General features: G+C 37.2%; 1 protein-coding gene across 1 annotated transcript in view; it reads left to right on the top strand.

Annotated features, from left to right (window-relative positions):
• The first annotated feature begins 540 nt into the window (after window positions 1-540).
• The window catches only part of LOC145979320 (clavesin-1-like), a 33,877-nt gene continuing 11,798 nt past the window's right edge, over window positions 541-22,619 (top strand). The window contains exons 1-4 of the mRNA XM_083112169.1: window positions 541-783; window positions 8,181-8,272; window positions 10,207-10,357; window positions 17,966-18,159. Of these exons, the coding sequence (XP_082968295.1) occupies window positions 612-783; window positions 8,181-8,272; window positions 10,207-10,357; window positions 17,966-18,159 (609 nt within the window). The 5' untranslated portion in view covers window positions 541-611. The remainder of the gene's footprint in view (window positions 784-8,180; window positions 8,273-10,206; window positions 10,358-17,965; window positions 18,160-22,619) is intronic.

Below are 22,619 nucleotides of genomic sequence, written 5' to 3'. Positions count from 1 at the left end.
GAAAAGTCAATTTCAACTTTATGAAAACAAAAATATCCGAACACAGAGCAAGTATAAAACGAAACATTCTCTCAGAATTCACTTAACTTTGAACGTTGACAGGGCACTATAATTGTTTCCATTCTATATAAACCAACATGTTAATGGCAGACCATAATTGTTGATCGACAAAAGCCAGCCCCCGTGGTTGAATGGTTAGCACATCGCGCTACGACGCCTGGGGTCCCGGGTTCGAATCCTGACCTGGGCATGTATGTTTGATAGTGTCCATTCATAAATTTCATCACATCATCACTCATCCCCATCTTCGCAAATTAGCCAAAAGTGGCACAGTTCTATCTATCGAACAGATTAAATATACAAACGTTCAAATGTGATACTGCACGCTTATTGTAACAGAAAACCTTTATATAATATTGGTTTCAATGTTCAACTTTTTATCATTTCTACACATTAATGTTTTTCTTTCCTTGCCGCGTCGGTACAATCATCACGGGATTTGTGACGTCATTGAGTTTTGAGATAAACAGTTCAGCACATTCCGAGTTTGTCCCACTCAGCGGATTAGACACGGAAGTGAGGGGACACAATCCATCCACGCCACACACTGCATGCGACAGCTGATTCCTGTTCCTAGAAACATGAAGATGCCAGGGGAGCACGATACCCTCTTGGAGCTGGAGAATCCTCCAGCCGAGTTCCTGGAACGGGCAAAGGTGAAGTACACGGAGACTCCAGAGTTTGTCAAGAACAACGTGGACCAGCTTCGGAAATTGGTCACAGGTAAGGATTTTCCCCTCATTCTGGTTGTATGCATATCTTTTTGGTTATATTTCGTCCCTATTTTACCTCTCCAGGTTAATCGTGACTATGAGGATGAATATTGTAATGAAACATTGAGTTGGTGTAAGTCCACTTTATGCACAGCAAGGCTAATCGGGATTGGACCTATAGTTTAAAGTGTGATCCGAATCACTATGTGCCTCCATCGTATATCGAACCCGGGATCCCTTGATTACAAGGAGACGACGCCATCGGGGAAGACTGTAATGAAAGAGATGATTATGCAAATACATTACTTCGATATAGAACCTCTTTGATGGAGCAGTGGTAGCGTCGTAATCAAGGGGTCCCGGTTTCGATACCCGGTGGAGGTTCATAGTGGTTCGGATCCCTCTTTCAACTGCATCTCCAGTCTCAATTAGCCTTACTGTGCATAAAGTGGATTTGAAACACCAATTTAACCAATCATTACTTAGATAATATATTAGGGTTGATGTACAAATAATGTATCATTGTATTGATTGACGAATCCACAAGCCAAGCCCGGTACACACAGAAAAATAAATGCATCATTGGAAAAAATGCATAAAGCCTGTAGTTCAGACCAAATGTTTAAGTGCGTCATTAAGAAAGATGAAGCATCAAGAAACGAACAAATTGATGCATTTAAATAGGGGCCAGATCCAAGAGAGAGAGAGAGAGAGAAAGAGAGAGAGAGAGAGAGAGAGAGAGAGAGAGAGAGAGAGAGATAGTGTGTGTGTGTGTATAGAGGGAGAGAGATCTATTACAAAATAGCTCAAATAGTTCAGTGTTCGGCAAATTAGAATCTTTTGAAATTTCCTTTAATTTTCTTATGCCAGCGCCATTGAAAAGTCATGATAATTCTATTTTTAGAAACTAATATATTTACCAAATTAAATGTTACGAATTCGCAATTATTACTACAATAAAGAACATATCTGAATGTGAGTTAAAAAAATAATAATATAGAGACATTTTCGCATCACGAAAGTCGGTACAGGGATTAAACAAAAAGAGGTTTTGATAAAAAGTAATGTTCATGATTAATATTTTATGCATATTCTCATGAATAGTATTGTGCAAGCATAAATCTTCGGTATTGTCCTTCAAAGCCGCATGATCCCAATACCGTAAAACCTCGTTAATCCGGACTAATGGGGTAAGATAAGTTGACTGATTGAACGAAAGCCCGGATTAAATGAAGTAACCTAAAAGAACAGTAGAAAGTGCATTAAAACTCCGTTTATAGCAACAAAACACGTTTATTATGGTGTATTTAAAGGGCACAGGCCTTAAATACACTATACAGTACAGTACAAAGTCTGCGGGAAACAGAATTTCATCAGTGGTTGACTGCCTTTTCTTTGGGAAGTTCTCTTGTTGACTTCTAGCCACATTTAAAACCTTGCATTCTCTTTCTCTTTTTTTGCCTTTGTCCTGTCCGGATTAAGTGAAGTTCGGCTTATCGGGGTCCGGATTAACGAGGTTTTACTGTATAATCCTTGCCTTCCATTAAGTTCAGAGGAAATTATAAGTATCGATTATACAACAAATGCTAAACAAGTATATTTCGTTATTTAATTTTAGTACGTGGTATGTCTTTCGGCGGGGGTCTGGACCCCCTGGACCCCCTCCCCTAGACCTGTCCTTGACAGAAAGGTTTGGGAGAGATGCTTTTAATGCTCATCAATCAGCACATTCTCGTCCGCTTTATCATTCCCGCATTCGCGTAGGATGCAAGGCTCTACATTGCAAAGCTTACGGTGATAATTAGAATTCTCTGATGGATACCTGAATAACAAACTGTCCTTTCAGCATTCTCTTACTATACTCTGTCCCAGCTAACTGTGGAGCAGGCAAACGAAAACAAGTCTCTGCGCAAGTAGTGACGCGAGACGGTTCCACCAATGAAAACGTAAGAGGAACGGAAATGGGTGGAGTTGGGGAAAGCGACTTCAGTTACCAACCTTGACAGCAGCGTGTACTGCTTCGATCTGGAAACTCGATTTCCTTCGATTCTCTGATGCTCCACAGTTAGCTGGGACAAGGTATACTACTATTGCGTCCAAACTATTATGTATTTTCCCTTCATTGCTTGATAACATCTGTGGAGCCGATGTGGTGAAGTTATGGCGTCTAAATCTTACACGGGAGACCCAGATTCGATATTGGTGTGTTGACCTTACGTGGGAATTTTCATGGACCTGGTTTTTATCTCGACCTGGGCATGAATGTTCTCTGTGAGTGTTCCGTCATCAATAGTCTTCGCGATTAGCCAAAGTGTAAGGAAAGCGAAGTACACACAGAAATCTAAATGCATCATATCCATTGATGCACCATAATGCATCGATTGATGCACTAAAGTGTGTTTTGTAGCTTCTTCAAAGAATCAGATTCACATTTGATGCATTTTGGTGCATTTTTGTATATCGTGAAAGAAACACAAAAGTGCATCATTTGATTCAAGTAAGGATTTCTTTCAGTCGAAATGCACTTTAATGCATCAGTTGATGCACCTTGATGCACCTTCCTACAGACTTTATAAAGCTCAGACGAAACGTTTATGTGCATCATCAAAAAATATACATTCTGGTGCATCAAAACGCATCAAGGTGCATAAAAACGCATCAGCTGATGCATTAAAGTGCATCTCGACTGAAATAAATCCTTACTTGAATCAAATGATGCACTTTTGTGTTTCTTTCACGACATACAAAACTCCACCAAAATGCATGAAATGTGAATCTGATTCTTTGAAGAAGATACAAAAACTTTAGTGCATCAATCGATGCATTCGGATGCATCAATCAATATGATGCATTTAGTTCTCTGAGTGTAAAATTAATGGAATCAATCAAGAACACGGGATAAATACAAAAAATAGCGTGTAAATGAAAACTGGTTTCCCTGTTTTCATAAAATAGTATACAATGTGCAAATTCGCTGTATATGTCTTATTGCTGATTTATGTACTGGTTCGACACCCAGTGGAGGTGCACTGGACCACTATAAACTGTAGAACTGTAGGTCCAGTCCCGATTAGCCTTTCTGTGCATAAAGTGGAGTTTAAACAACAATTCAATCAATCAATTGAATCAATAAATCTACTGTTTCATATCTCAAATTCAATCCACATCTTTTATACGGGATTGCACACATTGACGAATTTAGTGGGGTGGGCACGTTCCACCTACCAAATTGGATGACAAGTTTTATTGTAAAAAGTATTGATACTACTATATTACCGCGAACAAAAAATGTTACAGTAATCCTTTTCCACACGGTAAAATAATAAAACAGGGTTTAAGTTAATCGAGACTAGATTTAGTAGCCTTAAAAAAAGTCGACATCGAACGGCAATAACTTTAACTGATGGTTAAATTTTCCCCATGCTTGGTACAGTTTGACTAGATAAATTAAATTCTCAAGGTTATTGTTCCATTCTGTAATCATTGTTAATATAAATATCGTAGACATGCTTTTACAGTAAATTACAAGAACGTATTAAAGCTATCACCTTATAATCAATAATCAAATGATCTTGGGTTCATTTACTGGTGGAGGTAATTTGTAATTTAGTTCGGTACGTACTTAGAAGCTTCAGTCCCGATTAGTTGTCTGACCATAAACTGGATCCAAAACGAACCCTTGCAATTGTCTTGATGTGAATACGCAGGCATTACAATTCATAACTGACCCACTCACGTTTTTCTTAAGAACCTCCAAAACATTTATACTCAATGACCATTAATAGTGATAACTAAGGGCCGGATAATTATATAATAAACAGTAAAATATGTACATATATATGTATTTAAAAATTCAAAAATATATACTGAAACCTTTCATAAATAAGAAATATGTAACATCAAAAATATTGCGTTACTAGTATATTCGTCGTATTTCTTAAACAATTTGTTCAAGCCAGGCAAACTAAGAAGAATACAATAATTTACATATTTTTGTTGATTTTCCAATACACGATTCCCGTAACAGTAAGGAACAACAAGTGTGTTTTATGTTTACTAATATGAAACTGCCGCTGTCGTAGGGGGGAGGGGGTCTGCATTGACTATAGAGATTCTCAACCTTAAAACTCAGTATGGGTTAAATGGAGCGCGGCGTTGCCAGATCAACAAACGGAGTCCCATCGAGTCGCTGTTAGAGTCAGATTATTTTCATAACAACTCCAGCTGACCGCGCTAGTCCAGTTAGTGAGCCTACCAACAGTCCAGAGCGCGAGCAACAGGGATAGCGATAGGTGCTGGGTAGAGATGACGCCAGCGGTTCGTTTGTTGATTGGCTGCTCCCGGACTTATGACTCGCTCCAAAGCTACCAATGCAACACAACCAGAGATGTTACGAAAGTAATCTCACTCTAATCGCTAATGATTGCGACAAATTTACTTCCTTAATACCGTATAGGAAATCATCAAAATCTATGTATTTGATGAATTTTGAAAAAGAAAAAAAAATAGTTACCTCAAGATTTACATGTAAATGTTTATATTTCGACGTAACTATTTACCATTTTACATTTGCATTATATGTGTAATACACGACGCATTCGTTGAATGTTGTATCCTTTACATAAACATGATTAAATACATGTAAAAACAAACATTAAGATACATTTTTTACGGAAAATAAAGCACACTGTACTTCCTACCAACCGGGGCACCTGCATGTAACTGAATTGTAACCTCGGTGGCGCGCAATGAATTCGATACGCGAGACAACCCGCATAAACAAATTACGATTGCGGAATAAATAACGGTGCTGTGGAGTAACAATGCATTCTAAAAATAACTTCAAACAATGGTCAACACTTTTCTCACTTGGTCTGCATATGTATCGCGACAAACCGAAAAGTTTCTGGCTAACCAACTTTTTCGTGTTACGGTCTGATGATTTATACAAAATATCGAATGTGTGTGTGTGTGTGTGTATATATATATATATATATATATATATATATATATATATATATATATATATATATATATATATATATATATAAAACTCTCCTCGTAAGCAAATTAATTCACTCAGGCGAAGAATATCATATCTACAAACATCATAGATCCCGTAGAAAAAAAACTGTTGTTCAAGCGGTTTGATATTTATGGCTTTTGAAGTATTTACTAGAAAAAAATTGTCCGTTTTGCAAAATTGCATAATTATGAAAAATTCAGATCACATGAATTTATGACAGGTTATATAATTCCGTCAGTAAATAGAGCATAAAAAACTCTACAGGATAATGATTTCACTGTTTGAAATTTTTGACTCTTACATTTTGTAAATTTTATAACATCTCGCAACGCAGCGGCGGTAGAGAAGGACAGAGCTATTGGCAAAACTTATCTTTTGTAAGATTACTTATCTGCCTTCTGTAATTGGAGAGTTTAACTCTGTTGAGGTAGTAATTGAATAAATAAATAAAAAGGTTGCCATAAACAGTATTTTATATATGTTAATATATATAATATCTGCGCCTATACATGAATTTTTTGGGGGGCAGAAAGTGCCTTGTCCCCCCTCCTCAAAGTCGTCGAATATATACAGTATCCTCTGTTTTCTCCAAAACGAAATACATATTTTCTTCACCGCTTACCCAAGTGATCCTTTCACAGTTTCCAGAGAAAGGGCTGTTGAGTGAACAATTTCAAGTCTGTCTGTATATGTCTTAAATATGAGAATGTCATGATATGTGTACTGGAGTACAAAAATGTTTATATATGTTGTTACAAGTAAAATATGCATTTATGTTCATACATAATGGGCATCCCCGATGGCGCAGTGGTAACGTCGTCGCCTTTTACTCAAGGGGTCCCTGGTTCGATACCGGTTCGGATTCCACTTTAAACTGTAGGTCTAGTCCCGATTAGCCTTACTGTGAATAAAGTAAACTTAAAACAACAAATCAAATCATACATATTGATTCATTCTGATTGGGTCTAAACATATTAATACTAAAAAAGTGCAATTACATATCTATCCTGGCCCTAATAATAACATTATGCGCACAACATAATGGAAATTAAACAATGGAAGATTAACATATATTTTTTGTTGCAGTTAACAACATATAAAAAAATTCAGAATAAGAAGTTCATTGCTAAGATTTAAAAATTAAGAGGAATGTGTCAAATTAGTAAAGTCTTTATGCCTACTAGTAACAACTGTAACCAATCATAATCGGTAATAAAGAGTGAAGATTGTATAAACTGTATTAGATAAAATATTGAAAATATCTCTTCTATAAACTATTTGAAATAAAGAAGATTGCCTTGCATAATGTACATCAACAATTGCTTCAAGCTTCAAGCTCCCCCTTAAACCAGGGCATCAGCCTTTCATAATATCTCTTAACGTCGATGCATCTAAAAAATAGCTCATTGGATATTCACTAATCTTTTGCATTGAGTAGAAGAGTCGCCTTAGGTTATAATAATACCATTAATAATAACTGGGCACAAAGTTATTTACAGTTAGTGTTTGTTTATAATAATAATTCATATGGTCATTATTAATTTTAATAATAATAAAAAAATTCAATTTTGTTTCAAAAGCCTTACCTCCCCTACAAAAAGTAGGCGACGCCGATGCTTGGTACAGTTGTCCCAAAAAGCAATTTTCCCCCCAAGTTATATTGTAAATGGTATCATAACTACAGTGCGTCCATTTCCTTGCTAGGCCGAGAGATCGGGAGAAGTGTGGCGGGCGACGCTAGCGGAGATGCCGACATTTTCGACCAGTAACGTCCCGCTTATTTTTATGGACATATCTTTAGCATGCAGATATTTATATTAATATTGCAGAACGAGCACTAACCTGTGTTATAAGAGTTGTTAAAAGTGATGTCCACCTACATTCACACATTCCTGGCATCGTTTGATGAAATTTTGATTCACACGCAAACGTCCTTCTTCCGTAATTCTTCCAAGTTCTGCCCTTATATTGTCTTTTAGTTCGTCGATATTTGAATGGTTATTTCGGTAGGCTCTATTTCACACAGTACGAAATGAACACGCTCTTTTCAAGGTCTGTTCCTCACTTCATTCGCAGCTCTGTCCAGGGTACCTGTAGTCGCGATGGAAAGAACAACTCAAGCTGTGAGCTTTCAGATTGCTCACGAGAACCATTGACTTTTAACGGTTTAGTCTGCAACGTAATCTTCATACAGTGTTTCACATTTGAAACCTCCCTTTCGAGGGTAAACTTTAGCGAGACGTTACTGGTCGAAAATGTCGGCATCTCCGCTAGCGCCGCCCGCCACACTTCTACCGATCTCTCGGCCTCGCAAGGAAATGGACGCACGGTAGAATCACTGTTTTTAACGAGTTTTACTATATTATTCCTGTCTTTTTCAGACGAGAAGAGCCTGCAGGTTCGAACAGACGACGCATTCCTCATTCGATTTTTGAGGGCGAGACGACATAATGTAGACTCAGCATTCAAACTCGTAAGTAGACCATAAATGTCGCAACTATTGATCAGCATTCTTGGAAATTGTATTTAATCCATTAAGCCAGGATTGTGGTCGAGGGTATAACCCCCCCCATGTATCATCTCGTTATAACTTTACTCGTTATGTTGATATTCATTAATGCATTCTGGTCATTCTTCCAAATGAGCTAATTTCGTTGAAATACTTCAAATGCGTCAGCATTTTATGCCAATCATTTCACTACAGTCTAATAATTTTGAATGACTGTGTACAGTTAATTTTAACAGAGCTTTTGCTAGTTTGATGAGATCTGCATTTCCTTAACAAAAGCAATGTAGAAGTTTGGCTTGCCAAAGTCTCAATAATACAGGGTATCTATAAAAGAACTCCTGGGTTTTGAAGCTAAATGTTTTATTATAAACTAAAACTCAGGAAAAAGTAAATACATATTTTTGAAGGTAATGTTATCAAGTTTTGTTTACAATTTAGTAAATTCCGATGTGTGCCCCGTTTGTAGCACGGCACAAATCCAAACAATAATCGATTTCTTGCCACGTCCTGGCCAGCATGTCTGGGTTGATGGTTGCCACAGATGCGATAATTCTTTGCCTTAGATGGTTGACATCTTGAATTTTCTCCGCATAAACCATCTTCTTCACATGTCCCCATAGGAAAAAAAGTCTAAGGGAGTAAGGTCCGGACTTCTTGGAGGCCATGGAATAGGCCCTTTCCTTCCAATCCACGCGTCCAGTTTCTTTAAACGCCTTAAGCCATTGACGAATGGTTTTGTCCGAAGGCTAAACACCACGATACTCGCGTCGAAAGTTCCGCTGTACAGTAATACCAGATCCAGTTTCTACAAGCCATATCACACACTGCGCCTTCTGTTGTGGCATCGCCATTGCACTGAACTGCACTGACTGTGTTCGACTCGGCTCGGCCACTTCAAGGTCAACGCTGCGCAGTGTTGCCAACGTTTGTTGGAATAAACTCCAAACGGCGTGAATAAAACTTGATGAGCCACTGATTTCAAAGTAATTAATTAACCTGAGTTACCTAGTACCGTTTGCGCGCTATCATTGTTTAAAAAAAGACACCCTGTATATTTGTTCATTTTTTTCGGCAACAATTGGCGACAGGGCTATAAAGTATCTTTAAACCTGACGATTGTTGTCTCTTGCATTTCAGTTATAAACACTGGGACAACGCAAAAATAAAATTGTTACTCTTTATTGTTCATTTTTCCCCTTTTTATGAGTGTTTTTTCAAGTTTCAATTTTTAGTATAATTAGCCGTATAATTAAAGTTGTTAACGTTGTTAACAGTATACAAAAGTACAATGCACAAAAGTAATATCAACAAGATATTAAAATACCAAAGTCTGCTGTGCTGTAGCCTATAAAATACTACTGTAGCCTTTATATTTAAATGCAATAAATACAATACGCGTGTCATTTTATTTTTATTTCAAAATGTATTCTCTGTTGTATAATATGCCTCCCTATCATTATTCTATCATGAATTACATTTTCTGTAGAAAGTAAAGGCTTTCCAGCTCCTTAGATAGACATTTTGGAGTGTAAACACTTATTTGGGACACCCTGTATAAGATCCTTCTCGGATAGAGTCCGCACAGGGCCTCAAGCGTACTAACGTGTACCTTGATGGGGAATTTCCTTTGTTGGTAATGTAGGGGTGGTACGTTCAAGGAAGGCCAATTCCTATTATTTTACGAATACACTACACGAATGCCCAAGTCAGCACGAATCCCTTAACTTATTCAAGCAACTATTTTACAGATTATTTGTATATATTTCGCAGATATAATAAAATAGCAATTCGTACATTACATATAACAATATAGTGAAAAATAATATTTTGACATTGTTAGAACAAATGTATAGAAATCGTCTCTATATTTTATTGTTGTACGATTCCTTGCCTTCCAGGTTAAAAACTACAATGAGTTCAAGGTTAAAAACTCCGAGTACTATAAGGAAATAGATAGGGAGAAGATGAAGAAGGTCGTGGAAGGAGAAGTTGTTCAGGTGGTGACAAACAGAGACAATTTGGGACGACGGATCATAATACAAAGAATAGGTAAGATGTACAATCATGGAGAAAAATATTTCCCCCATAGAGCCTTAGCACAAGTATTCTTATGGGGGAAATATTTCTTTCCACAACTGTACAAGGCATTTATTTCTCTTCCTGATGCTGACTTTTCCTGTGATTTAATCCTTACTTACCCCAGGAGGGGAAGGGGGCTATCATGCCCACCATCTCTTCTATTTCCTTTCCTATAATAGTTTTGTTACTAATATACAGAGTAATTCAAAATGAATGGTGCAAATTTACACAGCTATTATGACGTCACTATTTATGATAGAAAAGCATACAAGGCATCGATATAAAGAAGAACTCTGAAAGTTTTACTCACATGACACATTATAAAGATTCAACATGGGAACCATGTGTAACGAGGAAAAGGTCCACGATAATCAAGTACTTGCTATGCACGAGACAGCAAGTCATTGTCAACTGTTTCGAAGGCACTAACAATTCGCAGTTGTAACTTTGGCCAGATCTTTTGAAAGGGTGAAACATATGCACTACTACCGAAAGGCATGCGGAAATGTCTTTGCACCATTGTGATTGAATCAGTTCTCGATAGCTCCAACACACAATACGCCTTCTACTGGTCATTAGCCATTTTGCGACACTGGCGATCCTGGTGGAGCATCGGCTAAGCAGAAGAAACCTGCTAAGTGGGAATAAAACTTCCACAGTTTTTCTTTATATTGATGCCTTGTCTGATTCTCTATCATAAATAGGAACGTCATGATAACTGTGTAAACGTGCACCATTCATTTTGAATTACCCTGTATATTAATCTATTCCAAAATGGTCGACTCTTTTCGAGCCAAGGTTCAGGGTTCAAGTTCATCATCACTCATCCTCAGCGTAGTGAGCGTAGCGAACTGGTTGGAGATTGTTTTCCCGTCAAGAGTCATTGAATTCAGAGCGTACTTTGGATTACTTGTAGCGTCCCCGTGAGAAGTTTATTCTCCATATATTTGAACGGAATGAAAATGGAACCAACTTAAACCTTTAGGCTCTCGGAAGTTAATCTGTATCAGCATGGATACCCAGAAAATCTGGAGGGATAGGTATACCTCACAGAAAATCTGCAGGAGGAGGTGTTCCTCGCAGCTAATCTGCAGGAGTAGGTATTCCGCACAGACAATCTGCAGGAGTAGGTATTCCGCACAGACAATCTGCAGGAGAAGGTATTCCGCACAGATAATCTGCAGGAATAGGTTCTCCTCAGAGATAATCTGCTGGAGGAGGTATTCCTCACAGAAAATCTGCAGAAGTATGTTCTCTTCAGATAATCTGCTGGAGGAGGTATTCCTCACAGAAAATCTGCAGGAGTAGGTTCTCGTCAGATAATCTGTTGGAGGAGGTATTCCTCACAGATAATCTGCAGGAGTAGGTATTCCTCATAGATAATCTGCAGGAGTATGTTCTCGTCAGATAATCTGCTGGAGGAGGTATTCCGCAAGATAATCTGCAGGAGTAGATTCTCTTCAGAGATAATCTGCTGGAGGAGGTATTCCTCACAGAAAATCTGCAGGAGTATGTTCTCGTCAGATAATCTGTTGGAGGAGGTATTCCTCACAGATAATCTGCAGGAGTAGGTATTCCTCATAGATAATCTGCAGGAGTATGTTCTCCTCAGAGGTAATCTGCTGGAGGAGGTATTCCGCACCGATAATCTACAGGAGTAGGTATTCCTAATAGATAATCTGCAGGATTAGGTTCTCCTAAGAGGTAATCTGCTGGAGGAGGTATTCCGCACCGATAATCTACAGGAGTAGGTATTCCTAATAGATAATCTGCAGGAGTAGATTCTCTTCAGAGATAATCTGCTGGAGGAGGTATTCCGCACCGATAATCTACAGGAGTAGGTATTCCTAATAGATAATCTGCAGGAGTAGATTCTCGTAAGAGGTAATCTGCTGGAGGAGGTATTCCTCAGCAGGAATAGGTATTCCTCCCACACAATCTACAAGAGTAGGTATTCCTCCCACATAATCTGCAAGATTCCGCATTCATAATCTGCAGGAGCAGGGGTCTGCAGAAAAAAATGGGCAGAGATAATCAGCATGTACAAGGATCTGCAGGGATAATGTGTAGCAGTAAGGTTTACGGTTCCGCGGGAAAAAAAATCACCCAGTCATCTTAGTGGACCTAAACATCATTGCACAGAATATTGGCCACGTTCCATATCATGGTAACACGAATTGTGTGTCCAATATACCATGGGGAGTTATTTATGCTATTGCATTCCTATTAGAGCTATTATCCTCATTTTCTAGACTAGACTTGACAGTTGCCAATTATATTCATTCAATTTTCAATCTAAATCTGATGCTTTCATAACATTTTCTAAATAAATAATAATTCACAATTGTTCATATTTTACAAATGTTAAATTAAGTCAATGGGAATAATTATAAATATTGAGAAAATATATTTGCTACTATCGTTTTTGAACAAATAACTTTTATTACCATAAAATAAACTTTTTTCGATTGGCGGCGCTCCTGGTCAATTGTGACGTCAGCCATGGCTGACAATAGCTGCTCTAGAAGAAGAGACAAGATAAAGTTCAATGCAGAAGTATTTATATACTTCAATGCAGAAGTATTTGATCCCTTGTCCCCTCCCTGGAATGCAGACGCTGCACTTTTGCATGGACGTGTGCCAGATCAAGACCATCTTGAGGTTCAGGCCGCAGCGCTCAGTCAACACGTCATCATCTGTAGGCGATCGTCTTAACGGTCGTGTAAACCCATTGTCGTATTTTTATTGTAGAGAATTAAGGCATATTTATTTCTTTTATGATGTTAAATTTTGACATTTACCCTCCCGACGAAAATAGTAGAATATTGAATATTTACACTAAAATTTTTATTCAAGAAGTCACTATGGCCATAACAAAAATTCCTACCATAGCACAAAGAAAGAGTTGAAAACCGTTAGAAACTTCCTGGCGGAAAAAATTAAACATTGTATTTCTTTGAAAAATATTATTCGGAATATTTGTCAGCTACAGTAAAACTCGTTACAGCTTTTGTATGAACTTTTGTATGTAAAAATCAATTGATTAAATCAAAATCCCGCATGTTAGGTCGACCGTAAACTTTCCAAGATACCTAATCAATTAAATTTTCTTTAACTTTACCCAAAATTAATCAACCAGATAATGCAGATATTCTGTGTAGCTATACAATCTCAATACAAAAACTTAATTTCTATAACCTCTCATCAAATGTGAAAGAAATTGGTACAAGGGCAATGTTACATTTATGTGAATAAAGAATAAAGACTAAATCTAAATCACTTGTCACATTGTAATTTCGACCCTTTTGACTTTATTGAACGAAATATAATAAACAAATTGAATCTTTTCATTGTCGTTAGTAGGATGTGTGACAGAGTTTCAACATTTTTATTGAAAAAATACAGATTAATATTTCGATCTTAGCGTTAATTTAGAAAAAAAAAACATTTGCAATATTTCCTTACACTGTGTTTACACTCGGTTAATAAAATCGTGAAGAATGTTAGTGAAATATGAAACATTAACACTGATTTAATAATCAAAATTACGAACGTCGAAGCTTCACAAGGACAAAATATAGAATAACAGTTCACATGAAACAATTTTATAAAATGTATTATACTTGTAGTTCATATTAACATAGCTAGGTAATAAAATGCTTTCTGTATGAAAACATTTGTGTTTGAAACATAAGTAATATATTCTTGGATAATTTTGCACACGAATATTTCATCAAAGTTCTTGTTACACATCGTACTCTTGTATTTGAATTCATAACATATTCGTATCTTCCATTAGCCTTCGATTAGCTTAAAAAAGCATAAAAGCGGAATAAAATAAGAATGTAAATGTACACATGTATCAATTTGGCCCAGTTGTATAGCTTTCTTTCATTAAGCATACTTTGAAACTGAAAATTTGTGTAAATTATATGAGTATTTTATCGAATGCTTGCATAACAGTTACACTAACAAACTGCTTTGGTAGATATGACCGTAATATTTTAAACGTTGACTAAATCTTGAAACAAATTATTTTGCAATCATAAGCAACAACACATCTTAACGTTGTAATTCAGATTTAGATTATTTGAAATGTCTAAAAAACTTGTTGACCAGAGACTAAAATTGACCAATTCCAAGAGTATACTCGTATTAGATGCCTATTCCGGACACATGAAATCTTTACATCATGAACTATTTCTGTTATTAATTTATGAGTATGAAACCTTTGTTACTTAACTTGCATTTTTTCGTAGGAATCACATGGAATTGCCCTACACATTTCTCATTTTCAGCAACATCTTGAAGAAATGTGAACTTTACTCTTACCTTTTTCAACATAATTGCCCCTGCAATTGAGCACACAACACTTATACACCATACCTTTTGTACATTTAAGCATATTTACACGTCATGTAAACTCGAATACAGTTCATAAATTGTCATTACAATTCCACATTCACTAAAAAGATCCAACATTGATTCCCAAGAAGCAAATCAAACATGGCGGCTATCTCGCCTCCAGTTGCTGACGCTTAGTCACGTGACCAGAGCAAGCCATCAGGCTTTCAGATAAAGAAGGTAATGGCCAGATCAGCAGTTGTGCACGCGGCGGTAACGACCCTAAAGAATTCAAATACAAATACAAATATCACACTCCAAAATTTTAATTTTATCTCTTCTTTCTAATTAATGAATAGCAATCAGTGTGGGCGCAGGATGCGGCCTTTCTTTGGGCTCCCTGCTCTGGTATGCCAGACTGGGGTTCTGGACTTGTGAGTTGGGCTCTGTGGGTTTGATGAGGAAAATAATCTTGTACATCAAACCGCTCTGGAATGCCGGAACGGAATCTTCTGCGACTCCAATATTATGCATGCTTGTCTCACTGCCAGGGAAACGTTATCGAGAATGTTATTGAAGATGTTCTTCATGATGTTGTTGAAATAATATTATTAATATTGTTATGTAATGTAATGTCATGTCATCTGTTCTGGATTCCAGAACAGAAATAATATCACATAAAGTACATCAATTATATCATGTGTATGTTCCTTGTATAACATTACAATTTATTATTATTATACCTATTTTAAAATGCAAATAGTAATAAATAGAGGAAATAAAGTCGGGGGAACCGTCAAATTCGGAGCAACTGACGTCCTGGTATATTTTTAGGAACCAGGACAATAAGACCATACCCTCGAATGTAGGCGGGAGGAGCCGGGCTTACTTCGGGGGTTCCCCCCTTATTACATGTATTGAATAGCTGTATATGTGTGTATGATTGTTGCTTATAGTTGATAATTGTCTAAATTATATGATAATGCAAATTCAGTATGTAATGTAATAATGTAATAAAGGGAATTATTATTTATAGCCATCGCTGACTGGCTCTTGACAATTTATACAGTATGTAGTTTAATGTTATCGTATTAATTGTATTGCATCGTGTATTTCAATTCAGTAATTTCATCAAGAGTAGTGTGTGAATAGAAATTGGCACACCAAATATCGTTTTCTTCCATCTGAAACAAATTGAAAATGATTTTCGGGGAATCCAGACGAACTCTATTTTGAATGCATGCATACAGAGCTTGTAAATGAGTGAAATGCAATGTAGTTTTTATTTCCCCAACTGTACTTTCGCCTAGATATCCCTCCCCCCTTCTTAGTCTATTTTTTATTGTCTCTTTTTGTCTCATCTTCTCTGTCTCTCCAAGTTTCTCTTTACCTTACCCTTCTTTTCTTTCAAAGATTCTTGCATTCCTACTCTTTCTTTCTTTCCAAGTTTCTTTCTACATACTCCCTCTTTTCAAGTTGGTTACTTTCCTATTCTCTCTTTTTTCGAAGTATATCCTTTGTTAGTCTTTCTTTCTAACTTTCTTCATCTCTCTTCCTCTCCCTTTCTATCTCACCTTCTCTTTCTCTCCAAGTTTCTTTCTATCTTACTCTACTTTCCTTTCCAAGCATATTTTTTCTTACTCTTTCTTTCCAAGTTTCTCTCTTCATTCTTCCTTCTTTTCAACTTTCATTCATTCTTAGTCCCTACTTTTCCAACCTTCTTCCTTGCTTACTAGCTCATTCATCCAAAATTTCTTACTTTCTTACTCTGTTTTTGTTTCCACGTTTCTTTTTCTATCTCTCCCTTGTTCTACCCTATTTCTCTGTCTATATTTCTCTCTCCAAGCTCTCTATGTTTCATTCTTTCTTCCTATTTTTTTAATCCATGGCTCGACAAGCCTGGAAGAGCCTTGACCTATCTTCCGACTGCCAGTCCCCCTCCCACAAACCTACCTATAGAGGTGTGGAGTTCTTCAACTGGTAATGGGGTGACGTGGGGCCAGCACGTCGAACCCTCAGCCGTTATAGGAGATTTCCGAGACCGGATTACGCTACTCACTTGTAGCTCCCCAATTTCCTCACGATAGTGGATTGCCACTGGACCCAGAGACTGAAATCAGGCGGACTCGAACCCATGCCGTCCCGCAGCCGGAGTCCAAAACACGGAGCCTTAGCCCGCACGGTCACTGAGGAGGACTCTTTCTTCCTATCTATAATTTGGATTCTTCAATGCTGTTTCTAATTTTTCTCTATCTCTTTCTGTATGATTGTTTCTCTATTCGAAGTGATTCCGAAAATTTCTCGTGTAGCCTATTTGTGTCTGCAATTAGGTCTGCTTTAAACGAGACCATTTTCCTTAATATTTCTGCTACTATCGAACTCTACCGTGTGCAGTAAAGAAATCATATAGCATTTTGATGCCGTAGCAAATTCCATCGCATATTTTTACTGATAGAGTCGGTCCTAATTTTCCAAACAACAAGAAGAAGCGAACAATTGCAGATGACACGGTAGACGAGTGAGATGTAAACAATGTATCACTGCACATTTTTAGAAGCCGATAACTCTTCAACAGAGGGGGAAAAGTTTCTTAGGAAACGTTTATAGATACAAAGCAATGGCATTGCTTACATACATACTTCATAGCAGACCCAGTACACGTATAGAATAATACATTAGTTGTTTCAATTGTAAATTCATTGTACTGGCTAATCGGGAGAAATATCTCAATATGTAAGTGAAGTTGATGGTTACTTAATATTATAAAAAAATGTGTAGAGATTAAGGTTGTTTGCACGATATCTCATTAATTAAATTCTTACTGTTTCAAATTACATCTCATCCTCCTTAAAATTATTACTTATTAAATAAAACCCGCGTTAACTCAGTATGTCTTTCATGTCCCATCTATTGTTCTTTGCAGGTTTCTCATAGCAATAGAAAATGCTAAACGGAATGTTACTTGAAATGATTTTGTGTATAGTAATGTCTACTATAACGAATGTTGTATGATTTTTGGAAGAATTTACTCTGTAACGAAATAGAGGAAAATGGAGCGATTAATAAAAAAACCTCGGCCTAGTAACCTCAAAAGTACCACCTTTGAGCATTCGAGCGCTGAAGGCACTGAGGACATTTATGTCGAAAATGCGGATAATTTTTTACATCCCCTTGTAACAATTTAACCCAGTGATCCTTTATGTTGTACTAACGACAATTCTTGTAACGTTGAAGGCTTATGGGACCCCTACGAGATTTCAGCGGACGATATGCTCCACGCGGCGATGCTGTCCATAGAGATTGGGATGATGGAGCCGAAAACGCAGGTCGCAGGTGCAGTCGCCATAATGGACATGGAAGGGTTTGGATTCTCCCACGTGAGGAACGTCACACCGGCCTTCGCGAAGAGGATGATTCAACTACTTGCGGTAAGTTGTTTAACCGTTAGTTCAAGGTAGCCTCCCCTCTGGAAGCCTCCACGGACGGCGCGCGTTTTTCAAATATGCATGTAAGGTAACTCGAGAAAAGATGTCTAATTCAACGTTGGTTTAACATGGAAAAGTGAACTGGAAAAATATCTCAATATATTGCTTGTTTAGCAAAATTCGTGTGAGTATTTATGTGTCTGACAAATTTACAATTTATGATGGGTTAAAACAAGGAGATGCGTTATCTCCATTGCTCTTTAATTTTGCCTTAGAATATGCTGTTAGGAAGGTAAAAGAAACTAAGGAAGGACTAAAATTAAATGGTGCGACTCAGTTGTTAGCATATGCAGATGATATAGACTTATTAGGGGATGATATAAATACAATTAAGAATGATTCTAAAATATTTTTCAAAGCAGCTAAAGAGATAGGTTTGGAAGTTAACAAAGAGAAAACTAAATATATGCTTACAGGCCGAAACCAAGTGTTAGGTAATAATCAAAATCTAATTATTGATAACAACTCGTATGAGCCAGTTTCCAAATTCAAGTACTTAGGAGAAAAACTAGCGAATGAAAATTATATTAGAGAGAAAATAAAAAGCAGGGTTAATTCAGGAAATGCATGCTACTTTCTTCTTCATAAACTTTTGTCTTCTCGTTTAATATCTAAGAAACTAAAAGTTAAAATATACAAAACAGTAATTTTGCCTGTATTATTATATGGATGCTAAATTTGGTCCCTTATATTGAAAGAGGAACATAAATTGAGAGCATTTGAAAATAAGATCCTTCGGAAAATATTTGGACCTAAAAGGGATGAGGAGACAGGTGAGTGGAGAAGGTTACATAATTTAGAACTACATAATTTGTATTCTTGTCCAGATATTACTAGAATGATTAAATCAAGAAGACTTAGGTGGGCAGGCCATGTGGTACGAATGAAAGAGGAAAGAGGAGTTTACAGGATTCTTGTTGGGAAACCTGATGGTAAGAGACCTGTAGGATGGCCAAGAAGACGATGGAGGGATAACGTTGAGATGGACCTAAAGGAAATCGGTATGATGGAAAAGAGTATATAGATCTTGCTCAGGATAGGGACAGATGGAAGGCCTGTGTTGCTGCAGCCATGAACCTTCTGGTTTAAGAAGGCTAGAGAGTTAGTTAGTTAGTTATCGCTTGTTAATTAACTGTTAACCGGAAAAGTAATATTTTTTTTCATTAAATATGAAAAGGTAAAGAAAGTGCAACTAAATTAAATGCGCCTAAATGTCCTTGTCTATCACAATAAATTGAACTGGAGATGGATGATGACGAATCCTTTTTCTCTCCTGATGGATCTTCTTCCCTCTTTGTAGTTAGAGGAACGGTCTCCTTCCTTCTTCCCTTTGAACGTCTCTCATTAGTACTTCAGCCGATGGCTTCTTTTTACCTGTTGGCTTCGGTTATCAAATGTTCGGTATTCGTATGCATTTATATTATTTTGTATAAATTTCATATGAATTAATTACAATAAAATTTGCATAATACCATAAATTAAGTTAATACGTAAGTAAATAAATATTTTGGATGTCAATTTTAATTATTTAAACATTTATTGCAGAAACATGTAATTAATTAATACGTATTCTATAGTTAACTTATATTATCCCCCAGAGCTTGCTCTACGCTACCTGGTGTTGACAAAGAAACATGTGGCAAAATATGATGGCTAGATTATGTTTCCCTTAACGCATACCCTTATTTCTACCCGTATCTCTCATATACTTCGTATGTGTCACGTAAAATATTCAGTGTGAGTCACAAACAACACTAAACAAGCAAACGAAGTAACCTGACGGATCGCGTATTTACAAACCCTATAGTGCTGCTGAACCTCCAGCGATATGTGGCTTCTGATTGGCTCTCATTCCGGAAGTTAATCCAGTGTTCCCTAAAGATAACGCTAGATGGCAGGGTTTAAATTGACAATGTTGATTTAAGACATCCATCCCAACAAGATAAGAAAGCCCTTCAAACTGAGATTAATTTTGAGCACTTTTCTTTTGAGCCGCGGTGGCTCAGTCGGCAACGCGTCTGACTACCATACTAAAGGTCCCGGGTTCGATCCCCGGCCGATTCAAATCCGGGAACTTTTCTAACGATGGAAGCGGCCCCGGCGCCCATCCAGCATCGAATAACATGGGTACCTGGGTGAAACCCTGGGGGGTAAAGGCGGTCAGGGGCGTGATGCTGATCACATCACCCCCACTCGCGACCGGATCAAGAAAGTGTGGGGCGTTACGCCTTCATGGCGTGGTGCTATGCACAAGGGAGCACTTTACTTTTTTTTTTTTTTTTAAATTAGGATTTTGAAAGACAGAAAATCAGAACTCTTCTAGAAGTTAATGGTTTTCTTATTTAAAGTCATATCAGTGCAAACATTGTAACTACTTATGCCTATATATTTTCTATGTCACGTCCATGGTTGATTATACAGAAATGGATTTATTTAGTATATTTCAAGATTCCAAGATATGAAATTTCTCCTTTAATTCAGTAATCACTTCGTATAAGCTACAAGCGCTTTCAGAGATATCAACATTATTATTCACGATGGTTTCATTTTGATTTTAGTCACCTGAAAACGATTCAAAAACATTTTTAACATTTTTTCCATACAAATATATATTTCTTAACAGAATTTCGACAATTTGATTACAAATTTTATTTCTAAACAATCACGAGCCTGATCTTTCAATGCTTATCCTGCAAACAGACAAACAAGGAACGACGGACAAGGAACATAAACTCTTCCGGTGCGCGCACAGCCAATAAGACAACGTTGTGTACGTCTGGTTCTGCAGCATTCTAGCGTTTGTAAATACGCTGACGGATATTTTGAACATTTTCACCCAAGTGAATATATTACATTACAGCTATTTTAGATCGCTTCATCTGCTCAGAAAACCCAACGACGAAACATTTTGATCAACATGAGCGTTGCAGCATAGAATATAGCGTTACGTACTGAAACACTTGTGAAAAACTTCATGAGCTTGGATTTATGCTCGGATCAGCATAGATGACGGCCGCACATTCTTTCTCAAAGCGGAAGAGGTGTAGGATTCGAAAGAGTGACAGTGAAGAGTAACCAGTTTTGAAGCTGGCGAGAAAATGAAATTATTTCGTTGTAAACATTCATGATGAAATTAACATTAGGGCTATAGAGATATTTCGCAATACATTTTTCTTTTCTTCACAAGGATTATACTCTGTCCCCGGAATATGCAGAGCAAGGCCGCGCTAAAGGGGTGGGGGGTCGAGTAGTTGGAGCGAAGCAGTACACGCTGCTGTAAAGGCTGGTACTGCAGTCGCTTTCCTCCTCCACGCAATCCCGTTCCCTCTTGTGTTCATTGGTGAAGCCGTCTCGCGTCACTCCTTGCACAGAGACTTGTTTTCCTTCGCTTACTCCAAAGATACCCGGGACAGAGAATAAGTAACATAATAGGAAGAATGATCTTCTCCAAGGGTGAGATAGTGGGTTCATCATTACATTATTCAACTATTGAACGAAGTTGAGGATATGAAATAAAATTTATATAAAGGGTGTTCCGTATAGGACTCCGAATTTGAATCTAGTGCTAATTGTTTTGTTTCGAAGTTGGCAGAACTTTTCTTACCAATGTTGGTATTTGTTTTCATGACGATTAATGTAGCCTCAATTGTTTTCACTCGTTTGTTGTGGTTACGATATGGAACTCCATGAAAAATTCCCGCAACGAGTGAAGTGATCTCTTTGCACGGTGACGAGGAATGGCCGGCAAGGTCATGTGATCTTACACCCTGTGATTTCTTCTTATGGGGGTTTGTGAAATCACAGGTGTACGCCAACAAACCACGAACCCGTTTGGAATGAAGGCGGAAATCATACGGGTGATTGGAGGCATCGGGACAGACATCTGCGGGAGGGTTATCAAGAATTTTGTGGAGCGTATAAATACATGCAGATTCAGTAGAGGTGGACATAAGCCTGGCATTGTTTTTCATACGTAAATGGGAGATGTTACTGCTTACATATATATGAAATATAACTATTTTCATGATATTTTCCCTATTTTTATCTAATTTTCTAATTCGGCGTCCTATACGAAACACCCTATACATATAAATAGTATGCATAAGTATTACCAACCCCGTATTTATCCTGTTAGTGTTCACACAAGGTACTTATTACATCAGTATTATTCTTTGGAATTTTATATTTATTTTGTTTACATTGCTTTTACATGTTATTTGCTTATATACTTATGTATACATTAGTGTTGTTCTTTAGCGTGTGATATATATTTTGTTATTTATTACTTTAGTATTATCTTCTTATTCATTTGTTATATTATTGCAATTTTGACAGCAAAGTCTACACAGAGACTAAGAAGATTTCGTTAATACACTTGCCAAAGAACACAAGAAGATATTCAT

Source organism: Lepisma saccharinum, chromosome 26 (genome assembly GCF_977018435.1).
Source record: "Lepisma saccharinum chromosome 26, izLepSacc3.1, whole genome shotgun sequence".
Classification (NCBI taxonomy): Eukaryota; Metazoa; Arthropoda; class Insecta; order Zygentoma; family Lepismatidae; genus Lepisma; species Lepisma saccharinum.
Note: the sequence above shows the minus strand (reverse complement) of the source record. Positions and strands in the feature narration are given on the sequence as shown.